Source organism: Pelophylax lessonae (genome assembly GCF_965119305.1).
Source record: "Pelophylax lessonae genome assembly, chromosome: 2".
Lineage (NCBI taxonomy): Eukaryota > Metazoa > Chordata > Amphibia > Anura > Ranidae > Pelophylax > Pelophylax lessonae.
Window position 1 is genome coordinate 215505347 of NC_138769.1, and position 18433 is coordinate 215523779.

The 18433-nt window shown below is 42.7% G+C and overlaps 1 protein-coding gene across 1 annotated transcript in view; it reads right to left on the bottom strand.

Annotated features, from left to right (window-relative positions):
• SLC35A5 (solute carrier family 35 member A5) overlaps positions 1 to 17634 on the bottom strand; it is a 39882-nt gene extending 22248 nt beyond the window's left edge. Inside the window, exons 1-2 of the mRNA XM_082245664.1 lie at positions 17477 to 17634; positions 15044 to 15147 (exon numbers count right to left, since the gene is read on the bottom strand). Coding sequence (XP_082101790.1) covers positions 15044 to 15147; positions 17477 to 17606 — 234 coding nt within the window. The 5' untranslated portion in view covers positions 17607 to 17634. The remainder of the gene's footprint in view (positions 1 to 15043; positions 15148 to 17476) is intronic.
• Positions 17635 to 18433: the final 799 nt, after the last annotated feature.

Below are 18433 nucleotides of genomic sequence, written 5' to 3' on the forward strand. Positions count from 1 at the left end.
GAGTAGTCATACAAAACCATCTCTTACCCGATTTTTTGACTACCTGAATATTCTCCATTGAGAATCTTTTGTATACCATATACTTGTTTAGCTTTCTGGGATATACAACCCGACGGCATCTATTTGCGGGTTTGTACCACAATGCGTGAGAGTCAAAAATCTTTGAAGACCTGATTTCACGGTACAGGGGTATTTACCCTCTGCTCCATCCACTCTTGAATCCCCTTTAACAGGGTTTTTCTTTGAGGGATATGATACAGTTATCTCTGCCACTGGCTGAGAAGAAAAAAAACTTCAGTCTGTATCCTCTCTGAATGATCTAGAGGATATAAGGGCTGGTTGAGATGTTTTTCCATTGCGGGAAAAAAATTGGGATAACCTGTTCCCTGGGGATCTAGATAAACATCCTTCAGGCCTTGATCACACAAAAAGAATCCTTTGCCAGGCCAGGCACAAAGTCTTAATTTGGACGAGACATCTCCTTCATAAGCTTTGCACACACTGCTCTCCTAGCAGTATTCATGAGAGTCGCTGTTCTTGCAGAGGCTATAACTGACTGAACAGCTGAGTCTTGTTAAATACGACATCATACCCCCCAACTATGGACAGGGAACTTTAAAATGTCTTGTGAGCTTTTAATTACTGAGATAAATTTAGTAAGCTCCTGAATTCCAAAATCTTTTTGGCCAGATAGTAAGCAGGTGTCTGCTATAGCTCTAACCACATTATAAGAATTTAGCAATTCATGCCTCCTTTTAACAAGGGCCACTTTAGGTGGGGATGGTTAACTTGCAGCTACAGCTGATCAAGATAATGAATCAGAGGACCTGTGCAAGATATCACCACACCCCAGTCAGTCTTGCCCTGTACACACTATCAGATTATCTGAAGACTTTTGTCTGCAGACTTACCAAAACCATATAATATGAGGTCAAACCTAAACACTTTCAATTTGTATGCAATCCGGCAGGCCCTTGCACTACATAGAAAAGGTAAATCTGAAGACAAAAGTCTTCAGATAATCTGATAGTGTGTACAGGGCATAAAGCTGAAAACACACCATCCAACTTTTGTTGGTAGATTTCCTTCAGATTTACCCTTTTCAATGTAGTGCAAGGGCCTGCCATTGCATACAAATTGAAAGTGTTTAGATCTGCTCCCATATCATATGGTTTGGCGAGTCTAACGGAAAAAATCTTCCGAAAATCTTATAGTGTGTAGGCCAATTAGTCGGTAGAGAATTTTACCAGCAAATCTATTCCTGAAAAATTATATATTTCAGTGATTGTGAATAGAAATAACTCTGGACTGGGTGTCCCCAAGTCCTTGTACCTTCTAGGCTGGTGTAGGGATCCTTTGAGTGGTGTACACTGCTTTAAGGAATCCTTTCCATAGTAACTAATCACACACCTACTGTGTTTAGCCTGATTGGGTCTTGGCTCATGATCCCGCAATCTTTATTTACGAGCATAGCCCACTACACCACAGTTTCCAGGAAAAAGAGATTTTTGTCAGTTTTTAGGAACTTTTTTCTCTTTAAATCGGTTACCGCCCGAGCCCTCCTTACTTAGTTAAGGACCTGGGCTGGCTAGTGTCTTTCCTTGGATCTCGTTCATTCCTGTTTGCAGAGGGAATGTCTTGAGATTCTGAAAAGAGGAAAGAGTCCTGCTCTAGAGAACATACATTCCAGAGCAGACGGACTATCTTAATCTGTGCTCACAAGCGTTAAGCTCTGATGAGTAGCAGCTGTAGTCTACAAGGACTGGATTAGGCAACCCTCCTGCACTGATTTAAGAAAAACTTCATTAAAACAGATACTCTCAGCCAATTTACCACACATGTATGGCTCAAAGGGTTTGTGTTGCAAGGCTTAAACAGACTACTCCACAGTACCGCATTTCCAGCATGTTTGTGCTATTAAAGTAGAGGAGGGTCTGACAGAGGCCTTCTGGGCCGAGGAACGACCTGCAACAATAAAAGAGAGAAACAAAGTGATTAACTCGCTCTCTTATTTAACATATGTGCTACTCCCAGACACAGATCGTTAACAGGGCTGTCAGTAAGGGAACAATTAAAGGCTTGCTGATCCTAGACCGTATGCAGCAGTAGGCCCCATTATCTGGTAAATTTCACTTACCCGGTCTCATGTCCCTGCAGCCACCTGTGTATCGACTTATACCCCTAAGGGATGCGCTTTGGTCTCTTTTTGGGCAATTTACAGCCCCTTCGTAGCCGGAGATTCTGCCATGAACATCACATGGACCCGGCGTCTCCTCCATGCTGCGCTCTCTTCCGGGTATCGCTGTCCGGTCTTCACAGAGTGGCTTGCGGCGCGCTCCTTGACGGGAAATTTTTCACTTACCCGGCAAAATCCTTACCGCTTTAGAGGAGCTAATGGAGGAGACTTTCCTGCAGAGACAACAGGACTTCAGGTATGAGGGACCTTCACTGTAAGGCAAACCGCACTACCTGGTATGTTTGGCGACCTGAAAGCTAATGTTTCCAGGACGCAGCTAGGGAGGAACCTGCCATTAGGCCGACCGAAGCTGCCTTCCAGGGGTACCTCTCAGACAGTCATTTGCCTTCAGGTTAGTAAAAAAAAAAACATTCCGATGTGAGGTTGGAAACACAACTGAACTGAAGCTCAAGGATGGGTGGGACCTTTTTAACAGCTGCAAATTAGTTGTGTTTCCTGTGAGGCGGAGCCACAATCTCTCATATGTAGGCCGTCCTGGAAGGATGAAAGGAGAAAATCGGACGTTGTGTTGACGTACGATAAAAATTTTATAGCCTGCACATCCAGTTTTTGTCGTCCGCAAATTCGTAATCGGCTGTCGAAAGCACTATACTAACAATCCTAAAATCGGCAGATCGGTCGTCGGACTAAATTTTCCTTCTGATTTTTGTATCGTGTGTACAGGCCTTTACACATACCCGCGTTGCCAACAGTTTTCCTATTTATATGCTTATTTTATATACAAGGTCTGCAAGTTAAACAGTCAAGAAAATATCACCAAAGGGAGGGGAATGCCCATTTTAAACCACTGTCAGAACAATTGTCCCCATTGGAAGATTATTCTCCACTTCTTGCTCTGACAACTCTTACATGTAGGACTTCCCCTTACAGACAACTCTCCCAGTCAGGGACATAGACTGCAGTAAAAACTTGGCAGAGGGACTGATTGCTCCCCACTCAATTCAAATTAAAAAGGAGAAATCAATCTCTCTCTCTCGCAAGTATTTTATTATATCTTTTCATACTTTACTACAATAAAAAGTAGTGAGTGTACAGCTTGTATAAGTGACAATTTGCTGTCCCCTCAAAATAACTCAACACACAGCCATTGTTGTCTAAACCATTGGCAACAAAAGTGAGTACACCCCTAAGTGAAAATGTCCAAATTGTGTCAAAATTTTGTATGGCCACCATTATTTTCCAGCACTGCCTTAACCCTCTTGGGCATGGATTTTACCAGAGCTTCACAGGTTGTCACTGGAGTCCTCTTCCACTCCTCTATGATGACATCACAAAACTGGTGGATGGCTGGTGAAGAGACCTTACGCCTCCACCTTCCGTTTGAGGATGCCCCACAGATGCTCAATAGGGTTTAGGTCTGGAGACATGCTTGGCCAGTCCATCACATTTACCTTAAGCTTCTTTAGCAAGGCAGTGGTCATCTTGGAGGTGCGTTTGGGGTCGTTATGTTGGAAAACAACCCTGTGGCCCAGTCTCCGAAGGGAGGGGGATCATGCTCTGCTTCAGTATGTCACAGTACATGTTGGTTCCCTCAATGAACTGTAGCTCCCCAGTGCCGGCTGCACTCATGCAGCCCTAGACCATGACACTCCCACCACCATGCTTGACTGTATGGCAAGACACACTTGTCATCTTAACCAAATAAGTTTATCTTCGTCTCAGACCACAGGACATGATTCCAGTAATCTATGTCCTTAGTCTGCTTGTCTTCAGCAAACTGCAGGCTTTCTTGTGTATCATCTTTAGAAGGCTTCCTTCTTGGACGACAGCCATGCAGACCACTTTGATGCAGTGTGTGGGGTATGGTCTGAGCACTGACAGGCTGACCCCCCACCCCTACAACCTATGCAGCAATGCTGGCAGCACTCATACGTCTATTTCCCAAAAACAACCTCTGGATTTGATGCTGAGCACGTGCATTCAACTTCTTTGGTTGACCATGGCAAGGCTTGTTCTGAGTGGAACCTGTCCTGTTAAACCGCCGTATGGTCTTGGCCACCGTGCTGCATCTCAGTTTCAGGGTCTTGGAAATCATCTTATTGCCTATGCCATCTTTTTGTAGAGCAACAATTCTTTTTTCAGATCCTCAGAGAGTTCTTTGCCATGAGGTGCCATGTTGAACTTTCAGTGACCAGTAGGAGAGTGAGAGCGAAAGCGATAACACCAAATTTAACACACCTGCTCCCAATTCACACCTGAGACCTTGTAACACTAATGAGTCACATGACCCTGGGGAGGGAAAATGGCTAATTGGGCGCAATTTGACATTTTTACTTAGGGGTGTACTCACTTTTGTTGCCAGCGTTTTAGACATTACTGGCTGTGTGTTGAGTTATTTTGAGGGATACAACAAATTTACACTGTTATACAAGCTGTCACATGAAAAGATATAATAAAATATTTACAAAAATGTGAGGGATGTACTCACTTTTGTGAGATACTAATATATATATTATTATTATACTTTAAATCGGTTTAGGTAGGTTTATAAAGTAAAATGATGAGAGAGAAGAGGTGCCAATAATGATCAACTTTTAGTTAGTCATTTATGTAAAATTTTTATCCCAAACTGCTTATATAGTATTAGCTGGAGTTGGGTTTCAATTTGCTAGTGTATTTAAATCTGCTAGTACACCCAACAGTCCCCTCCCTACAGACTGACAATGCTGTTGTTCAAATGTGTCCCCTGTACTCCTTTATCCAGAGTGGGGGTACTCTAATACAGAAGGCGTGTCACTGGCCAGATCCCCAGGTAAAAACAAAGGGAAAAAAGCCTAAAACAAGAAAGCTAATGCAGCCACAACATCTAATGAATGGTAAGCTGTAATACATTACATTTTTGGTATGGGGTATAATAATGCTTGAAACTTTGACTCTTTGAATGAGCATTCTATAATAAAGACCAGTCACTGCTGTGGTGTCTCCTTGTACAGGATGACTGGTCTTGTCTCCACCCCCTCCTGTAGTTTTCTACAACAGCCTGTTGTAAGCAGTTCTGTTGGGTCCCTCACACAGCTGTGCTCTCTGCACAAGCAGCAAAGTGATGTCACTGCTATATTTACAATGTAATATCTGTGTTTGCAAAGTGGATTGGTATATCCTTTATGTCTATTGAGGAATCAATTTTAAAAAAAAAAATTGGTGTGTCTGAAGTTTAGCTTTAAATGTATGCACAACATTGTAAAGGAATTAAATAAAAATATTATCAAAATTCTATTGTGTAAATCAGGAAAACTTGGAGGTGAAAAGGAAGTAAAAAAAAAAAGGAAGTAAAAAAAGGAGCAAGTGAAGATAAAACCGTGGGACTAAAACCTGCTCAACCGGCGCTAACATAAAAGGTTAAAAATACAATGTGAATCCACATACACACAAGCTGCTGCTATAACATAGAATCATATAAATAAAAGGTGCATAAAAATTTGCAATGTTCAAATAAAGCAGACTAAAACGCGCTAGCAGCGCTTAAATAAAGTGCAATATAGTAGGCTAGGAGATAAAGTCAATAAAGTTCATGCATAATGCCCGAAGGGTGTCCACTGGCGACAGTCCTAAGCACACAAAAAGTCCATGGTCTTTCACACCGGACCCTCCACCACACCAGGGTGCTCACCCTTAAGGAAATGCACTCACCAGAACTCTGGTTAAAACGAGCCCAACACATATGCCGATCACCAGCTGTATGTAGATCGTCCGATCCCCACTGTCCAGGACCACACTGACTCCAGACAAAGCACCTGATAAATCTCGGTCCGATTGGTATGTATGGCAAACCAGGATTCAAAGGTGGTACATGTGGAAATAATAGGTCTCATAGAACAGTACCGTTTGGCTAAAAACCTCTTTATTTCCCCAGCAAAAACAATTCCCTGTAGCAATTGCACTTACATGTCATAATACGATAAAAGGCATAACACAACTGAAGTGAGGCATAACCTGGGTCTGCCTCCTCGTCTCCCCCCCTGCCCCGACCGCCCCTCCATAAAAAAGGACGAGGCGGGGGCACAGGGGAGGATGGTGTATCATAATCACCCAATTGATCATACCTATTAAAGGTTGGGAGAGGTCTGGGGGAGTTAGGGCCACCTCCATTACGAGGTCCATCATGCCCACCGTTCCTAAAAGGAATGTGCTGCCACTGACCAATATTGGAAGGATTGGTGTTGTTATTGGATTTAGTCTTTCCCTTGTTCTTTTTCTTAGTATTAGATACATTAGAAAATAAATAAGTTTGTTCGGTTGGCTCCCACTCCTCCAGAAGTGGATGGGAGCGGTGTGTTTGGAACGGACTCCATAGACTGTGCCATGTGCTGTCCAGTCGGATTTTGCCAGACATACACATTGCCAGTCCTGAAATCCTGCATATCTCTCCTAAATTTCTTAATTTTCTTTTTATGTGTATCCCTGTCAATTTTTCTAAATTTCTTTTTGACATCTGTGTTAAACTTAGTAACTTGAGCCACCTCTTTGTCAGGTTCCAGGATCAATTGTAACTCCGCGATCCTTTTCTCTAGTATGGCCATTTTCCGCTTTTTCCTTTTTAATACTAGTTGTTGTAGCTCTTTACCAGATTTATTAAAGAAATCTAACCATTCTTTGGTAGACACCTCATCATTAAGGGCATCTTGGGGACTAACATCCCACCTCAGACTCCTCATAATGATGCCCTCTTTGATGTACTGGTTGAAGGTACAGATGTCCCACCATGTCCTCACTTGTTTTTCAAGTAAGTTACTTAACAGGGTGAGAGTCGAGGTTAAATCATGCGAAGGTTCCTCAACAAACTCCGCAGAGAAAATAGTTTCTTCCTTAAGATTCCTATTTTTTAAAAAGGATATAACATCCATAGCTGCCAGGTTTAAGAAATAAATATGTAAAAAAGGAGCAAGTGAAGATAAAACCGGGGGACTAAAACCTGCTCAACCGGCGCTAACATAAAAGGTTAAAAATACAATGTGAATCCACATACACACAAGCTGCTGCTATAACATAGAATCATATAAATAAAAGGTGCATAAAAATTTGCAATGTTCAAATAAAGCAGACTAAAAACGCACTAGCAGCGCTTAAATAAAGTGCAATATAGTAGGCTAGGAGATAAAGTCAATAAAGTTCATGCATAATGCCCGAAGGGTGTCCACTGGCGACAGTCCTAAGCACACAAAAAGTCCTTGGTCTTTCACACCAGACCCTCCACCACACCAGGGTGCTCACCCTTAAGGAAATGCACTCACCAGAACTCTGGTTAAAACGAGCCCAACACATATGCCGATCACCAGCTGTATGTAGATCGTCCGATCCCCACTGTCCAGGACCACACTGACTCCAGACAAAGCACCTGATAAATCTCGGTCCGATCGGTATGTATGGCAAACCAGGATTCAAAGGTGGTACATGTGGAAATAATAGGTCTCATAGAACAGTACCGTTTGGCTAAAAACCTCTTTATTTCCCCAGCAAAAACAATCCCCTGTAGCAATTGCACTTACATGTCATAATACGATAAAAGGCATAACACAACTGAAGTGAGGCATAACCTGCGTCCTGCAGCTGGTCCCCGTGCTGTTAGTTCGCCGCTGGTACCTAGCTAGAGCGAGCCTCCGGGTTCGGCGTCTGACGCTGGTCGTACCTCGTGACCACGCCCAACGCGTTTCGTCAGCAAGTGACTTTAACAGAGGGCGTGGCCACGCGGGAACGGTCACTGCTATTTGACAGCGCCAGAGGGGGCGGTGGCACCAATCAGCCGTATGACGCAGAACGCTCCGCTTTAGTCATCACTTCCGCCCACTCTGCGAGTCATACCATGTAATGTTGACTTCCGCCCATACTTGGCGTCACCTCCGTCTCCGATCAGATTTACCTGCCGCATCTGGTGTCCAAGGACACATATACAGTGGGCGTTCAACCAGTCGGATCATGGGCAGATCATACAGCCATTTACATGTAAAGAAAAAACATTTATAGGCGGCTCCATATTAATCATTGAATACCACCTTTCAATATACCCAATACACCTAAACTCTATGATATACATTAAAAGGATACATCCCTAATAAATAGTCAAACTAAAATGCTAAAATACTAAAATCCAGAACAAGGGAACAAAAACCAGTAAGAAAACATCAATAATCACTGATAAAACAGTTGATGTCAAGATCAACGTTTAACCCTTTAGGATAGAGAGAATCTGTCAAGAAAATCCAATGCGTTTCACGCTTGGACAGTTCTCTCACCCTGTTAGAGCCCCTCCAAACAGGGTTAACATGCTCTATACCCCAAAATTTTAGATCAGAGGGGTCTTGATTATGATGCTCCTTAAAGTGTAAAGAGACGTTATGGTCCTTAAAACCCTTCCGAATATTTGCAATATGTTCGGAAATTCTTATTACAATCGTTCTCTTTGTTCTTCCGATATAGATGACCCCACACGGGCATTCCATGCCATACACCACATGGGTGGTGTGGCATGTGATAAGGTCTTTAATATCAAAAACCCCACCATTAGCGGAAGAGCAAAAGACGAAAAGCCACGCAGATGCGTTCGCACTTGTCTGCATGTCTTGCACCGACGACAGGCATAAAACCCAGTTCTGTTATCCCAAAACATTGTTGGTTGGGTCGGGGGGTCAAGAACCTTGCAAACTAATTGATCACCAAAAGTAGGAGCTTTCTTGTACACAAAGGTGGGTTTAGATGGAATATTATTACCCAAAATCCTATCCAAACTCAGTACACCCCAATGCTTCCTGATGATATCCTCCACCTCTCTGCATTGTGAGTTGTACTGTGTCAGGAAACTCCACTCCTGTTTATTATCCACTGGTCTCACGGTTTCTGCTAGGCATTCCTGCTGGGAAACGCCCAAGACATCAGAGATGTTTTTATCCAGTACCCGACTATCATATCCCTTCTCCAGGAAACGTTGTCGGAGAACTTGAGATTGGGTCAGAAAATCCGTATCCAAGGAGCAATTTCTCCTGACTCGCAGAAACTGCCCCTTTGGGATGTTCTGCAACCAGCGGTGGTGATGACCGCTATGAATGGGAAGATGCCCATTGCGGTCAGTGGGTTTAAAATATACCCGAGTTTCCAATGCTCCATTAATCAACATCACCTCTACATCCAAATAGTGGATCGACTCATGGCTCCAACTGAACTCCAATTTGATATTATTTGTATTGGAGTTGAGTGAATCCGCAAATTCTCTCAAGCTGTTCTCAGAGCCCTCCCATATAAAGAATAAGTCATCAATATACCTTCGGTATAGTTTTAACTCATTCTTACCACGGGCATAGATGAACCGATCCTCCCATTCGCCCATGAAAAGATTGGCGAGGCTGGGAACAAACTTGGCTCCCATAGCCACGCCACGTTTTTGATTATAAAAATTACCGTTAAACCAAAAATAGTTATGCGCTAAACAAAACTCAAGTGCGCACTTCAAAAATCTTTTCTGGGGGTCAGGGAGGTCGGTTCTACTGCAAAAAGCCCAATTAAGGGCTAACAAGGCGTCCTCGTGTTGGATAACGGTGTACAACGAGGACACATCTGCAGTCACCAAAAATACTTCCTTATCTGGGGATATCTGAACCTCTTTTAAAGCGCGCAGGAAATCCCTGGTGTCTTTTAAATACGACCTGAGATTCACTACGCTTACCTGCAAAAAGAAGTCCAGGTATTCACTCAATCTGGCGGTCACTGAATTTATCCCATTCACAATGGGTCTCGCGGGGGGGTTTTGTACATTTTTGTGAATTTTTGGGAGAGTATATATCGTGGGGATTCTATTGTAACACGGCATCAAATACCTCTGTTCTTTGTCAGAGAGAACACGATGGTAGTAGCCGTACCTTACAAGATCTTTCAAAATCCTCCTATACTCCTGGGTTGGATCACCTCTTAGCTCCTCATACGTTTCCGTATCTGAGAGCATGTCACTCAACTGCTTAAGATAGAAATCTTTTTTGAGGATCACCACCCCACCCCCCTTATCGGTTGGTCTAATTGTAACGTCTTTTCTCCTTTCAAGAGCCTCTAAACCTTGTTGGATGTGCCTAGGGTTCACCCCTCTCTTGGGCTGTAAGGCCTTTACATCCTGCAGTATGAGATTTTTAAATACTTCCACGCATTGGTTAGAGGATTGTGGAGGATTGAAAAGAGAGTGGTTTTTAAGGCCACTATCTACCTCCACAGTAGAGACCATGTTATTAGCCCGATTACTGTTAGTGACACGATTTGGGTTAAGAAAATATCTTTTAAGGTTGATTTTTCGGACATACTTGTGCACATCGACGTACACGTCAAACTTGTTAAGGGGTTTATGTTTAGCGCATTTCAACCCTGCATTGAGAATATTAGTTTCTTTTTGCGTGAGTGAAATGCCAGCTAAATTATATATGACCGTTAGTCCACCAATCGTCTTTTTTTGTGGTACTTCCTCCCTGCTCGGTTCCCTCGCATTCGGGGTCTGCTCTGTAGGGATATTGGGTAGGTGGGCCATTCCTCGGTGGATAGCCCGGAGGGCCCCACTCGGTCGGTCTCCCCGTCCAGGGTCTGCCTCCTCGTCTCCCCCCCATAAAAAAGGACAAGGCGGGGGCACAGGGGTGGATGGTGTATTATAATCACCCAATTGATCATACCTATTAAAGGTTGGGAGAGGTCTGGGGGAGTTAGGGCCACCTCCATTATGAGGCCCATCATGCCCACCGTTCCTAAAAGGAATGTGCTGCCACTGACCAATATTGCAAGGATTGGTGTTATTGGATTTAGTCTTTCCCTTGTTCTTTTTCTTAGTATTAAATACATTAGAAACTAAATAAGTTTGTTGGGTGGCTCCCACTCCTCCAGAAGTGGATGGGAGCGGTGTGTTTGGAACGGACTCCATAGACTGTGCCATGTGCTGTCCAGTCAGATTTTGCCAGACATACACATTGCCAGTCCTGAAATACTGCATATCTCTCCTAAATTTCTTAATTTTCTTTTTATGTGTATCCCTGTCAATTTTTTCTAATTTCTTTTTGACATCTGTGTTAAACTTAGTAACTTGAGCCACCTCTTTGTCAGGTTCCAGGATCAATTGTAACCGCGATCCTTTTCTCTAGTATGGCCATTTTCCGTTTTTTCCTTTTTAATACTAGTTGTTGTAGCTCTTTACCAGATTTATTAAAGAAATCTAACCATTCTTTGGTAGACACCTCATCATTAAGGGCATCTTGGGGACTAACATCCCACCTCAGACTCCTCATAATGATGCCCTCTTTGATGTACTGGTTGAAGGTACAGATGTCCCACCATGTCCTCACTTGTTTTTCAAGTAAGTTACTTAACAGGGTGAGAGTCGAGGTTAAATCATGCGAAGGTTCCTCAACAAACTCCGCAGAGAAAATAGTTTCTTCCTTAAGATTCCTATTTTTTAAAAAGGATATAACATCCATAACTTTCAGGTTTAAGAAATAAATATGTAAAAAAGGAGCAAGTGAAGATAAAACCGGGGGACTAAAACCTGCTCAACCGGCGCTAACATAAAAGGTTAAAAATGCAATGTGAATCCACATACACACAAGCTGCTGCTATAACATAGAATCATATAAATAAAAGGTGCATAAAAATTTGCAATGTTCAAATAAAGCAGACTAAAAACGCACTAGCAGCGCTTAAATAAAGTGCAATATAGTAGGCTAGGAGATAAAGTCAATAAAGTTCATGCATAATGCCCGAAGGGTGTCCACTGGCGACAGTCCTAAGCACACAAAAAGTCCTTGGTCTTTCACACCAGACCCTCCACCACACCAGGGTGCTCACCCTTAAGGAAATGCACTCACCAGAACTCTGGTTAAAACGAGCCCAACACATATGCCGATCACCAGCTGTATGTAGATCGTCCGATCCCCACTGTCCAGGACCACACTGGCTCCAGACAAAGCACCTGATAAATCTCGGTCCGATCGGTATGTATGGCAAACCAGGATTCAAAAGGTGGTACATGTGGAAATAATAGGTCTCATAGAACAGTACCGTTTGGCTAAAAACCTCTTTATTTCCCCAGCAAAAACAACTCCCTGTAGCAATTGCACTTACATGTCATAATACGATAAAAGGCATAACACAACTGAAGTGAGGCATAACCTGCGTCCTGCAGCCGGTCCCCGTGCTGTTAGTTCGCCGCTGGTACCTAGCTAGAGCGAGCCTCCGGGTTCGGCGTCTGACGCTGGTCGTACTTTGTGACCGCGTGACCACGCCCGACGCGTTTTGTCAGCAAGTGACTTCAACAGAGGGCGTGGCCACGCGGGAACGGTCACTGCTATTTGACAGCGCCAGAGGGGGCGGTGGCACCAATCAGCCGTATGACGCAGAACGCTCCGCTTTAGTCATCACTTCCGCCCACTCTGCAAGTCATACCATGTAATGTTGACTTCCGCCAATACTTGGCGTCACCGCCGTCTCCGATCAGATTTACCTGCCGCATCCGGTGTCCAAGGACACATATACAGCGGGCGTTCAACCAGTCGGATCATGGGCAGATCATACAGCCATTTACATGTAAAGTAAAAACATTTATAGGCGGCTCCATATTAATTGAATACCACCTTTCAATATACATAATACACTTAAACTCTATGATATACATTAAAAGGATACATCCCTAATAAATAGTCAAACTAAAATGCTAAAATACTAAAATACAGAACAAGGGAACAAAAACCAGTAAGAAAACATCAATAATCACTGATAAAACAGTTGACGTCAAGATCAACGTTTAACCCTTTAGGATAGAGAGAATCTGTCAAGAAAATCCAATGCGTTTCACGCTTGGACAGTTCTCTCACCCTGTTAGAGCCCCTCCAAACAGGGTTAACATGCTCTATACCCCAAAATTTTAGATCAGAGGGGTCTTGATTATGATGCTCCTTAAAGTGTAAAGAGACGTTATGGTCCTTAAAACCCTTCCGAATATTTGCAATATGTTCGGAAATTCTTATTGCAATTGTTCTCTTTGTTCTTCCGATATAGATGAGCCCACACGGGCATTCCATGCCATACACCACATGGGTGGTGTGGCATGTGATAAGGTCTTTAATATCAAAAACCCCACCATTAGCGGAAGAGCAAAAAGACGAAAAGCCACGCAGATGCGTTCGCACTTGTCTGCATGTCTTGCACCGACGACAGGCATAAAACCCAGTTCTGTTATCCCAAAACATTGTTGGTTGGGTCGGGGGGTCAAGAACCTTGCAAACTAATTGATCACCAAAAGTAGGAGCTTTCTTGTACACAAAGGTGGGTTTAGATGGAATATTATTACCCAAAATCCTATCCAAACTCAGTACACCCCAATGCTTCCTGATGATATCCTCCACCTCTCTGCATTGTGAGTTGTACTGTGTCAGGAAACTCCACTCCTGTTTATTATCCACTGGTCTCACGGTTTCCGCTAGGCATTCCTGCTGGGAAATGCCCAAGACATCAGAGATGTTTTTATCCCGGGGAAATAAAGAGGTAATGTTTTTACCTTTTAAAGAGATAATGTTTTTGCTGGGGAAATAAAGAGGTTTTTAGCCAAACGGTACTGTTCTATGAGACCTATTATTTCCACATGTACCACCTTTGAATCCTGGTTTGCCATACATACCGAACAGACCGAGATTTATCAGGTGCTTTGTCTGGAGTCAGTGTGGTCCTGGACAGTGGGGATCGGACGATCTACATACAGCTGGTGATCGGCATATGTGTTGGGCTCGTTTTAACCAGAGTTCTGGTGAGTGCATTTCCTTAAGGGTGAGCACCCTGGTGTGGTGGAGGGTCCGGTGTGAAAGACCAAGGACTTTTTGTGTGCTTAGGACTGTCGCCAGTGGACACCCTTCGGGCATTATGCATGAACTTTATTGACTTTATCTCCTAGCCTACTATATTGCACTTTATTTAAGCGCTGCTAGTGCGTTTTAGTCTGCTTTATTTGAACATTGCAAATTTTTATGCACATTTATATATCAGCCACTAGATATTAAAGCAGGTGTAAAGGCTTTAGGGTTTTGTTTTTTTTCCCATAACCTGTTATACTTACCAGGTTCTGCACAGAGAAGCTCTGATTCTCCTCTCCTCCGGTCCCCCACCGACGAGGAGTCACCGACGAAGCTGCACCGACGAGGAGTCACCGACGAGGCTGCACCGACGAGGAGTCACCGACGAGGCTGCACCGACGAAGCTGCACCGACGAGGCTGCACCGACGAGGCTGCACCGACGAGGCTGCACCGACAAGGAGTCACCGACGAGGCTGCACCGACAAGGAGTCACTGATAATCAGGGCATGGATTATCAGTGTAAAGTATGTACTTACTGTACCCCCACAGATCAGCTCTCCTTTCCCCACATGTCTCTGTGTGAGGAAAGGAGAGCTGATAAGAGCTGATAACTGGCAAACTGCTGTTTACATTGTGACAGTTGTGATTGGAGCCAGCTGATCACATGGTAAAGTGTCCAAAGCACCAGGGGGTGTGCAGGAGGCATGGACGTCCTTCCAGAACTGGAGACTTTCACTGTAGTCGCCTATCGGCTATATTGCAGGCAGAAAGCGGTTAAGGTTAAAAAAAAAAAAAAAAATGTCTAGCCTTTAGAACCAAGCTAAGTTATCCTTTTATTTTTCTAACATCACTCAGGTAAAATGAAATAACAAAATCGGTATGACAAAAGCATAAATATAAGCAGATAAAACACATTGTCCCAGAGCAGATCACATTTGTTGAGACTAGCTTTTTATGCTGTCATCTAACATTGGAAAATAATGTAGACACCTTGCCTTTCTGAATGACTCTAAAAGCCATTATCAAGCAGGGAAGCAGCTTGACAGCCTCGGCGCACACATTAACGGTAGCTGGAACATAGTCATAAGTGTTATCTGCAAAACAAAATACATAGTAATTGAACATATACTTTTGTACTTTTGGCATTAAGGGTTTGTGTCCTGCAGCACAGCTTGAATTTTCAATGAAAAGCAAGTTGACAGACACAAAGCTTTAGTACACAATAGGGGCTTTGAAGGCCTGGGCTTTATCTTAGATGCTATAAACCAAAAAAAAAAAAAAACACAATAGCTACATATAACATTTATTGAGTGGAGCCAATCTACAATTCAATGATAGGGCCTTGGCCTTCTAATTAGGAAAAAAAAAAAAAAAAAAAAAAACAGGTCAGGCCGTGCAGTAGACTACAGAAAGACTAAAATATGACAAAGCTGAAAGATTTATATTTATATATTTATATTGTAAGCCGAGATACATCTCAGAGAGAGACAATTAAACATGGTACAGCCACAGGAGCAGCAATGGCTTGCCTCGCGTCTTTTGTTTTTGTGTCAATTAGCTTCTCCTCTCCCATTGCATTTTTTTTTTCATCATCACAGGAAGGTAAATAACAAAATGGACTGCATTACCTATGAAAAGTGCATATAATAAATAAAAATGACTGATGAAATTCTAGACTCACTGATGTCTATAAAATCAGGCTTTTGTTACTGAACAACAAGAGTGCATGCCATTTTCTAGGTTCTAGCGACACCTGCTGGTCAAAAAATGAGCAGCAGTACAAAGAAAAGACTGCATGCCTACTCATGCTTCATCAATTTTGATCCTTTTTTGTGTTTTTGTTGTTTTAGTTATATTTAGTTTTTTTTTTTAAAAATAAACTTTTATTTTACAATCTACTTGAGGTCGTTGTCCCTCCTTCACTAACAACGGGGGATGGAACTATTGTAAAGTCCATCGGTTAACCACTTAAGGACCAGGCCTATTTCTGACACTTGTTTACAAGTTAAAACTGTATTTTTTGCTAGAAAATTATTTAGAACCCCCCAACACATATAATATATATTTTAGCAAAGACCCTATCATTGCAATATTTTATGTCACACCATATTTGCGCAGTGCTCTTACAAACGCAATTTTTTTGGATAAAATTCACTGTTTTCAATAAAAAAATAAGAAAACAGTAAAGTTAGCCAAATTTTTTTTCTATAATGTGAAGGATAACGTTACGCCGAGTAAATAGAAACCCAACACGTCATGCTTCAAAATTGTGCACGCTCGTGGAATGGCGACAAACATTGGTACTTAAAAATCTCCATAGGCGACGCTTTAAACATTTCTACAAGTTACCAGTTTAGAGTTACAGAGGAGGGCTAGAATTATTGCTCTCACTCAAATGATTGCGGCAATACCTCACATGTGTGGTTTGAACACTGTTTACATATGTGGGCACAACTTGCATATGCGTTCGCTTCTGCGCACGAGCTCGGAGGGAGGGGGTGCTTTAAAAAAAAATGTTTTTCTTATTCATTTTTATTTAAAAAAAAAGGCTCGGTTCACACTGGGGCGGCACCCCTCCTTACTATTTTGGGGGCGACTTATGCATTCCCATGCACCACGACTTCGGAGTGACTTGCATGGACTTCACATAATGGAAGACTATGCAAGTCGCTCTGAGGTCGCCCCAAAGTAGTACAGGACCCTTTTTCTAAGTGTCGATCCTATTAGAACGGGTCCTGTAGCAGTCCGCGAGGGAGCGCGACTTGTCAGGCTGACAAGTCGCCTGAAAGGTCGCGCTAGTGTGAATCAACTCTTATTCCCATTACAAGGTATGTAAACCTTCCTTGTAATAGAAATAAGCAGGACTGTGATGTGATGTGAGATCTGGAGTCAAAAAATACCACAGCTCTCACAACCACACTTAAAAGCAACAACAAAATAAAATAAAAATAAATAAATAAAAAAGGACTTTTTTTTTCTCTTTAAACATGAACAAAAAATGGGACCTTTAAGGCCTTTGGAAAGAAGCGACGTATGACGTCGCTCCGGTCGTCCAAGGCCATAGAGTGGCGGCCATCTTGCCCTCACTCGACTTCCTGCCTGGGACATGGATAGAGCAGATCATTTTCCCCACTACCAGCGACAAGAGGGGGGGGGGAGGGACACCTCTCCCGCCACCCATAATAGTGATCCCATGGCGAATCCACCACTGGAACCACTTTTATGTGAAAGAGGACCGCCCACCCTGTAAAAAAATATCTGGGTTATGGCAGCCATCTGCTGCCATAACACCAATATTTAATGTCAACGTACCAACGTAAAAACTCTTTCGGGCGGTCCAGGATTGGTAAATGACCATTTAAATATTGGCCAACATGTTCTGCATTATTGAAATTAATTGAAATTAATAAATGGTTTTCTAACCCTTATTGGCTGAGAATCTGACCAAAAGGATGCGGCTTGATGCCAGAGCGACATAAGTGAATCCAAGCAGAAAGGTGTGCAGTGTTGATCGAGAGAAGAACGATGGGCTCAGGCAGGACTTGTACCTCATGGTTTCAGGTTCGGAGCAGCATGTCCTGCTCACTGAAATAAATAAAATATAAGGGAAAAAAAAATTACTGTTTTTTTTCCAAGATTGCTTTACACTGAAAAATACAAATAGGACAAATCAATATTTTTCAAAATAATGAAAAATTTCATACATAAGGGTTCGTTCACATGGCCACCGAGGGCTACACACCACCAACCCAGATCAGTGTATTTTTGTGGTGGGTACGGCCCGATGTTCACAATCAGTTGGGGGTGCTCAGCCTGTAGAAATCAATGACAACCTGCACAGCTATGCGCATATATTTGCACATGGAGTAATTACATGTGTGTAGAACAGTGGTGAACAAACTGTTGCCCTTTGGGCACTATTTTTATCCACGGATACCAACTATGGGACATAATTCCCCCCACTAACACCAATGAAGGGGCAGAATTTCTCCCAATGGCACCAACAATGGGGTACATAATAAAGGAAATCAAATTGGCGCTATAGCAAAAACAACATTAACTGAGCATAAATGACACTCAAGTGCTCAAAATATATAAAACCGTACTAAAAAATCTAGTGTGCAAAACCTGCACATTTTAAACCCACAAAGGAATAGTGCAATGAGGGTGAAAGAAAAAAAAAAAATATATATATATATACACAGTAAAACCTTGGTTTGAGAGTAACTTGGTTTAAGAGCGCTTTGCAAGACAAGCAAAATTTTCAAATAAATTTTGACTTGGTTTACAAGCGATGTCTTGATATACAAGTAGCCTCAAGTCACAGCTGAGTAGAAAAGAGAAGAGAGGCACCTCTAAGTGTAGCAATATGGTTAAATT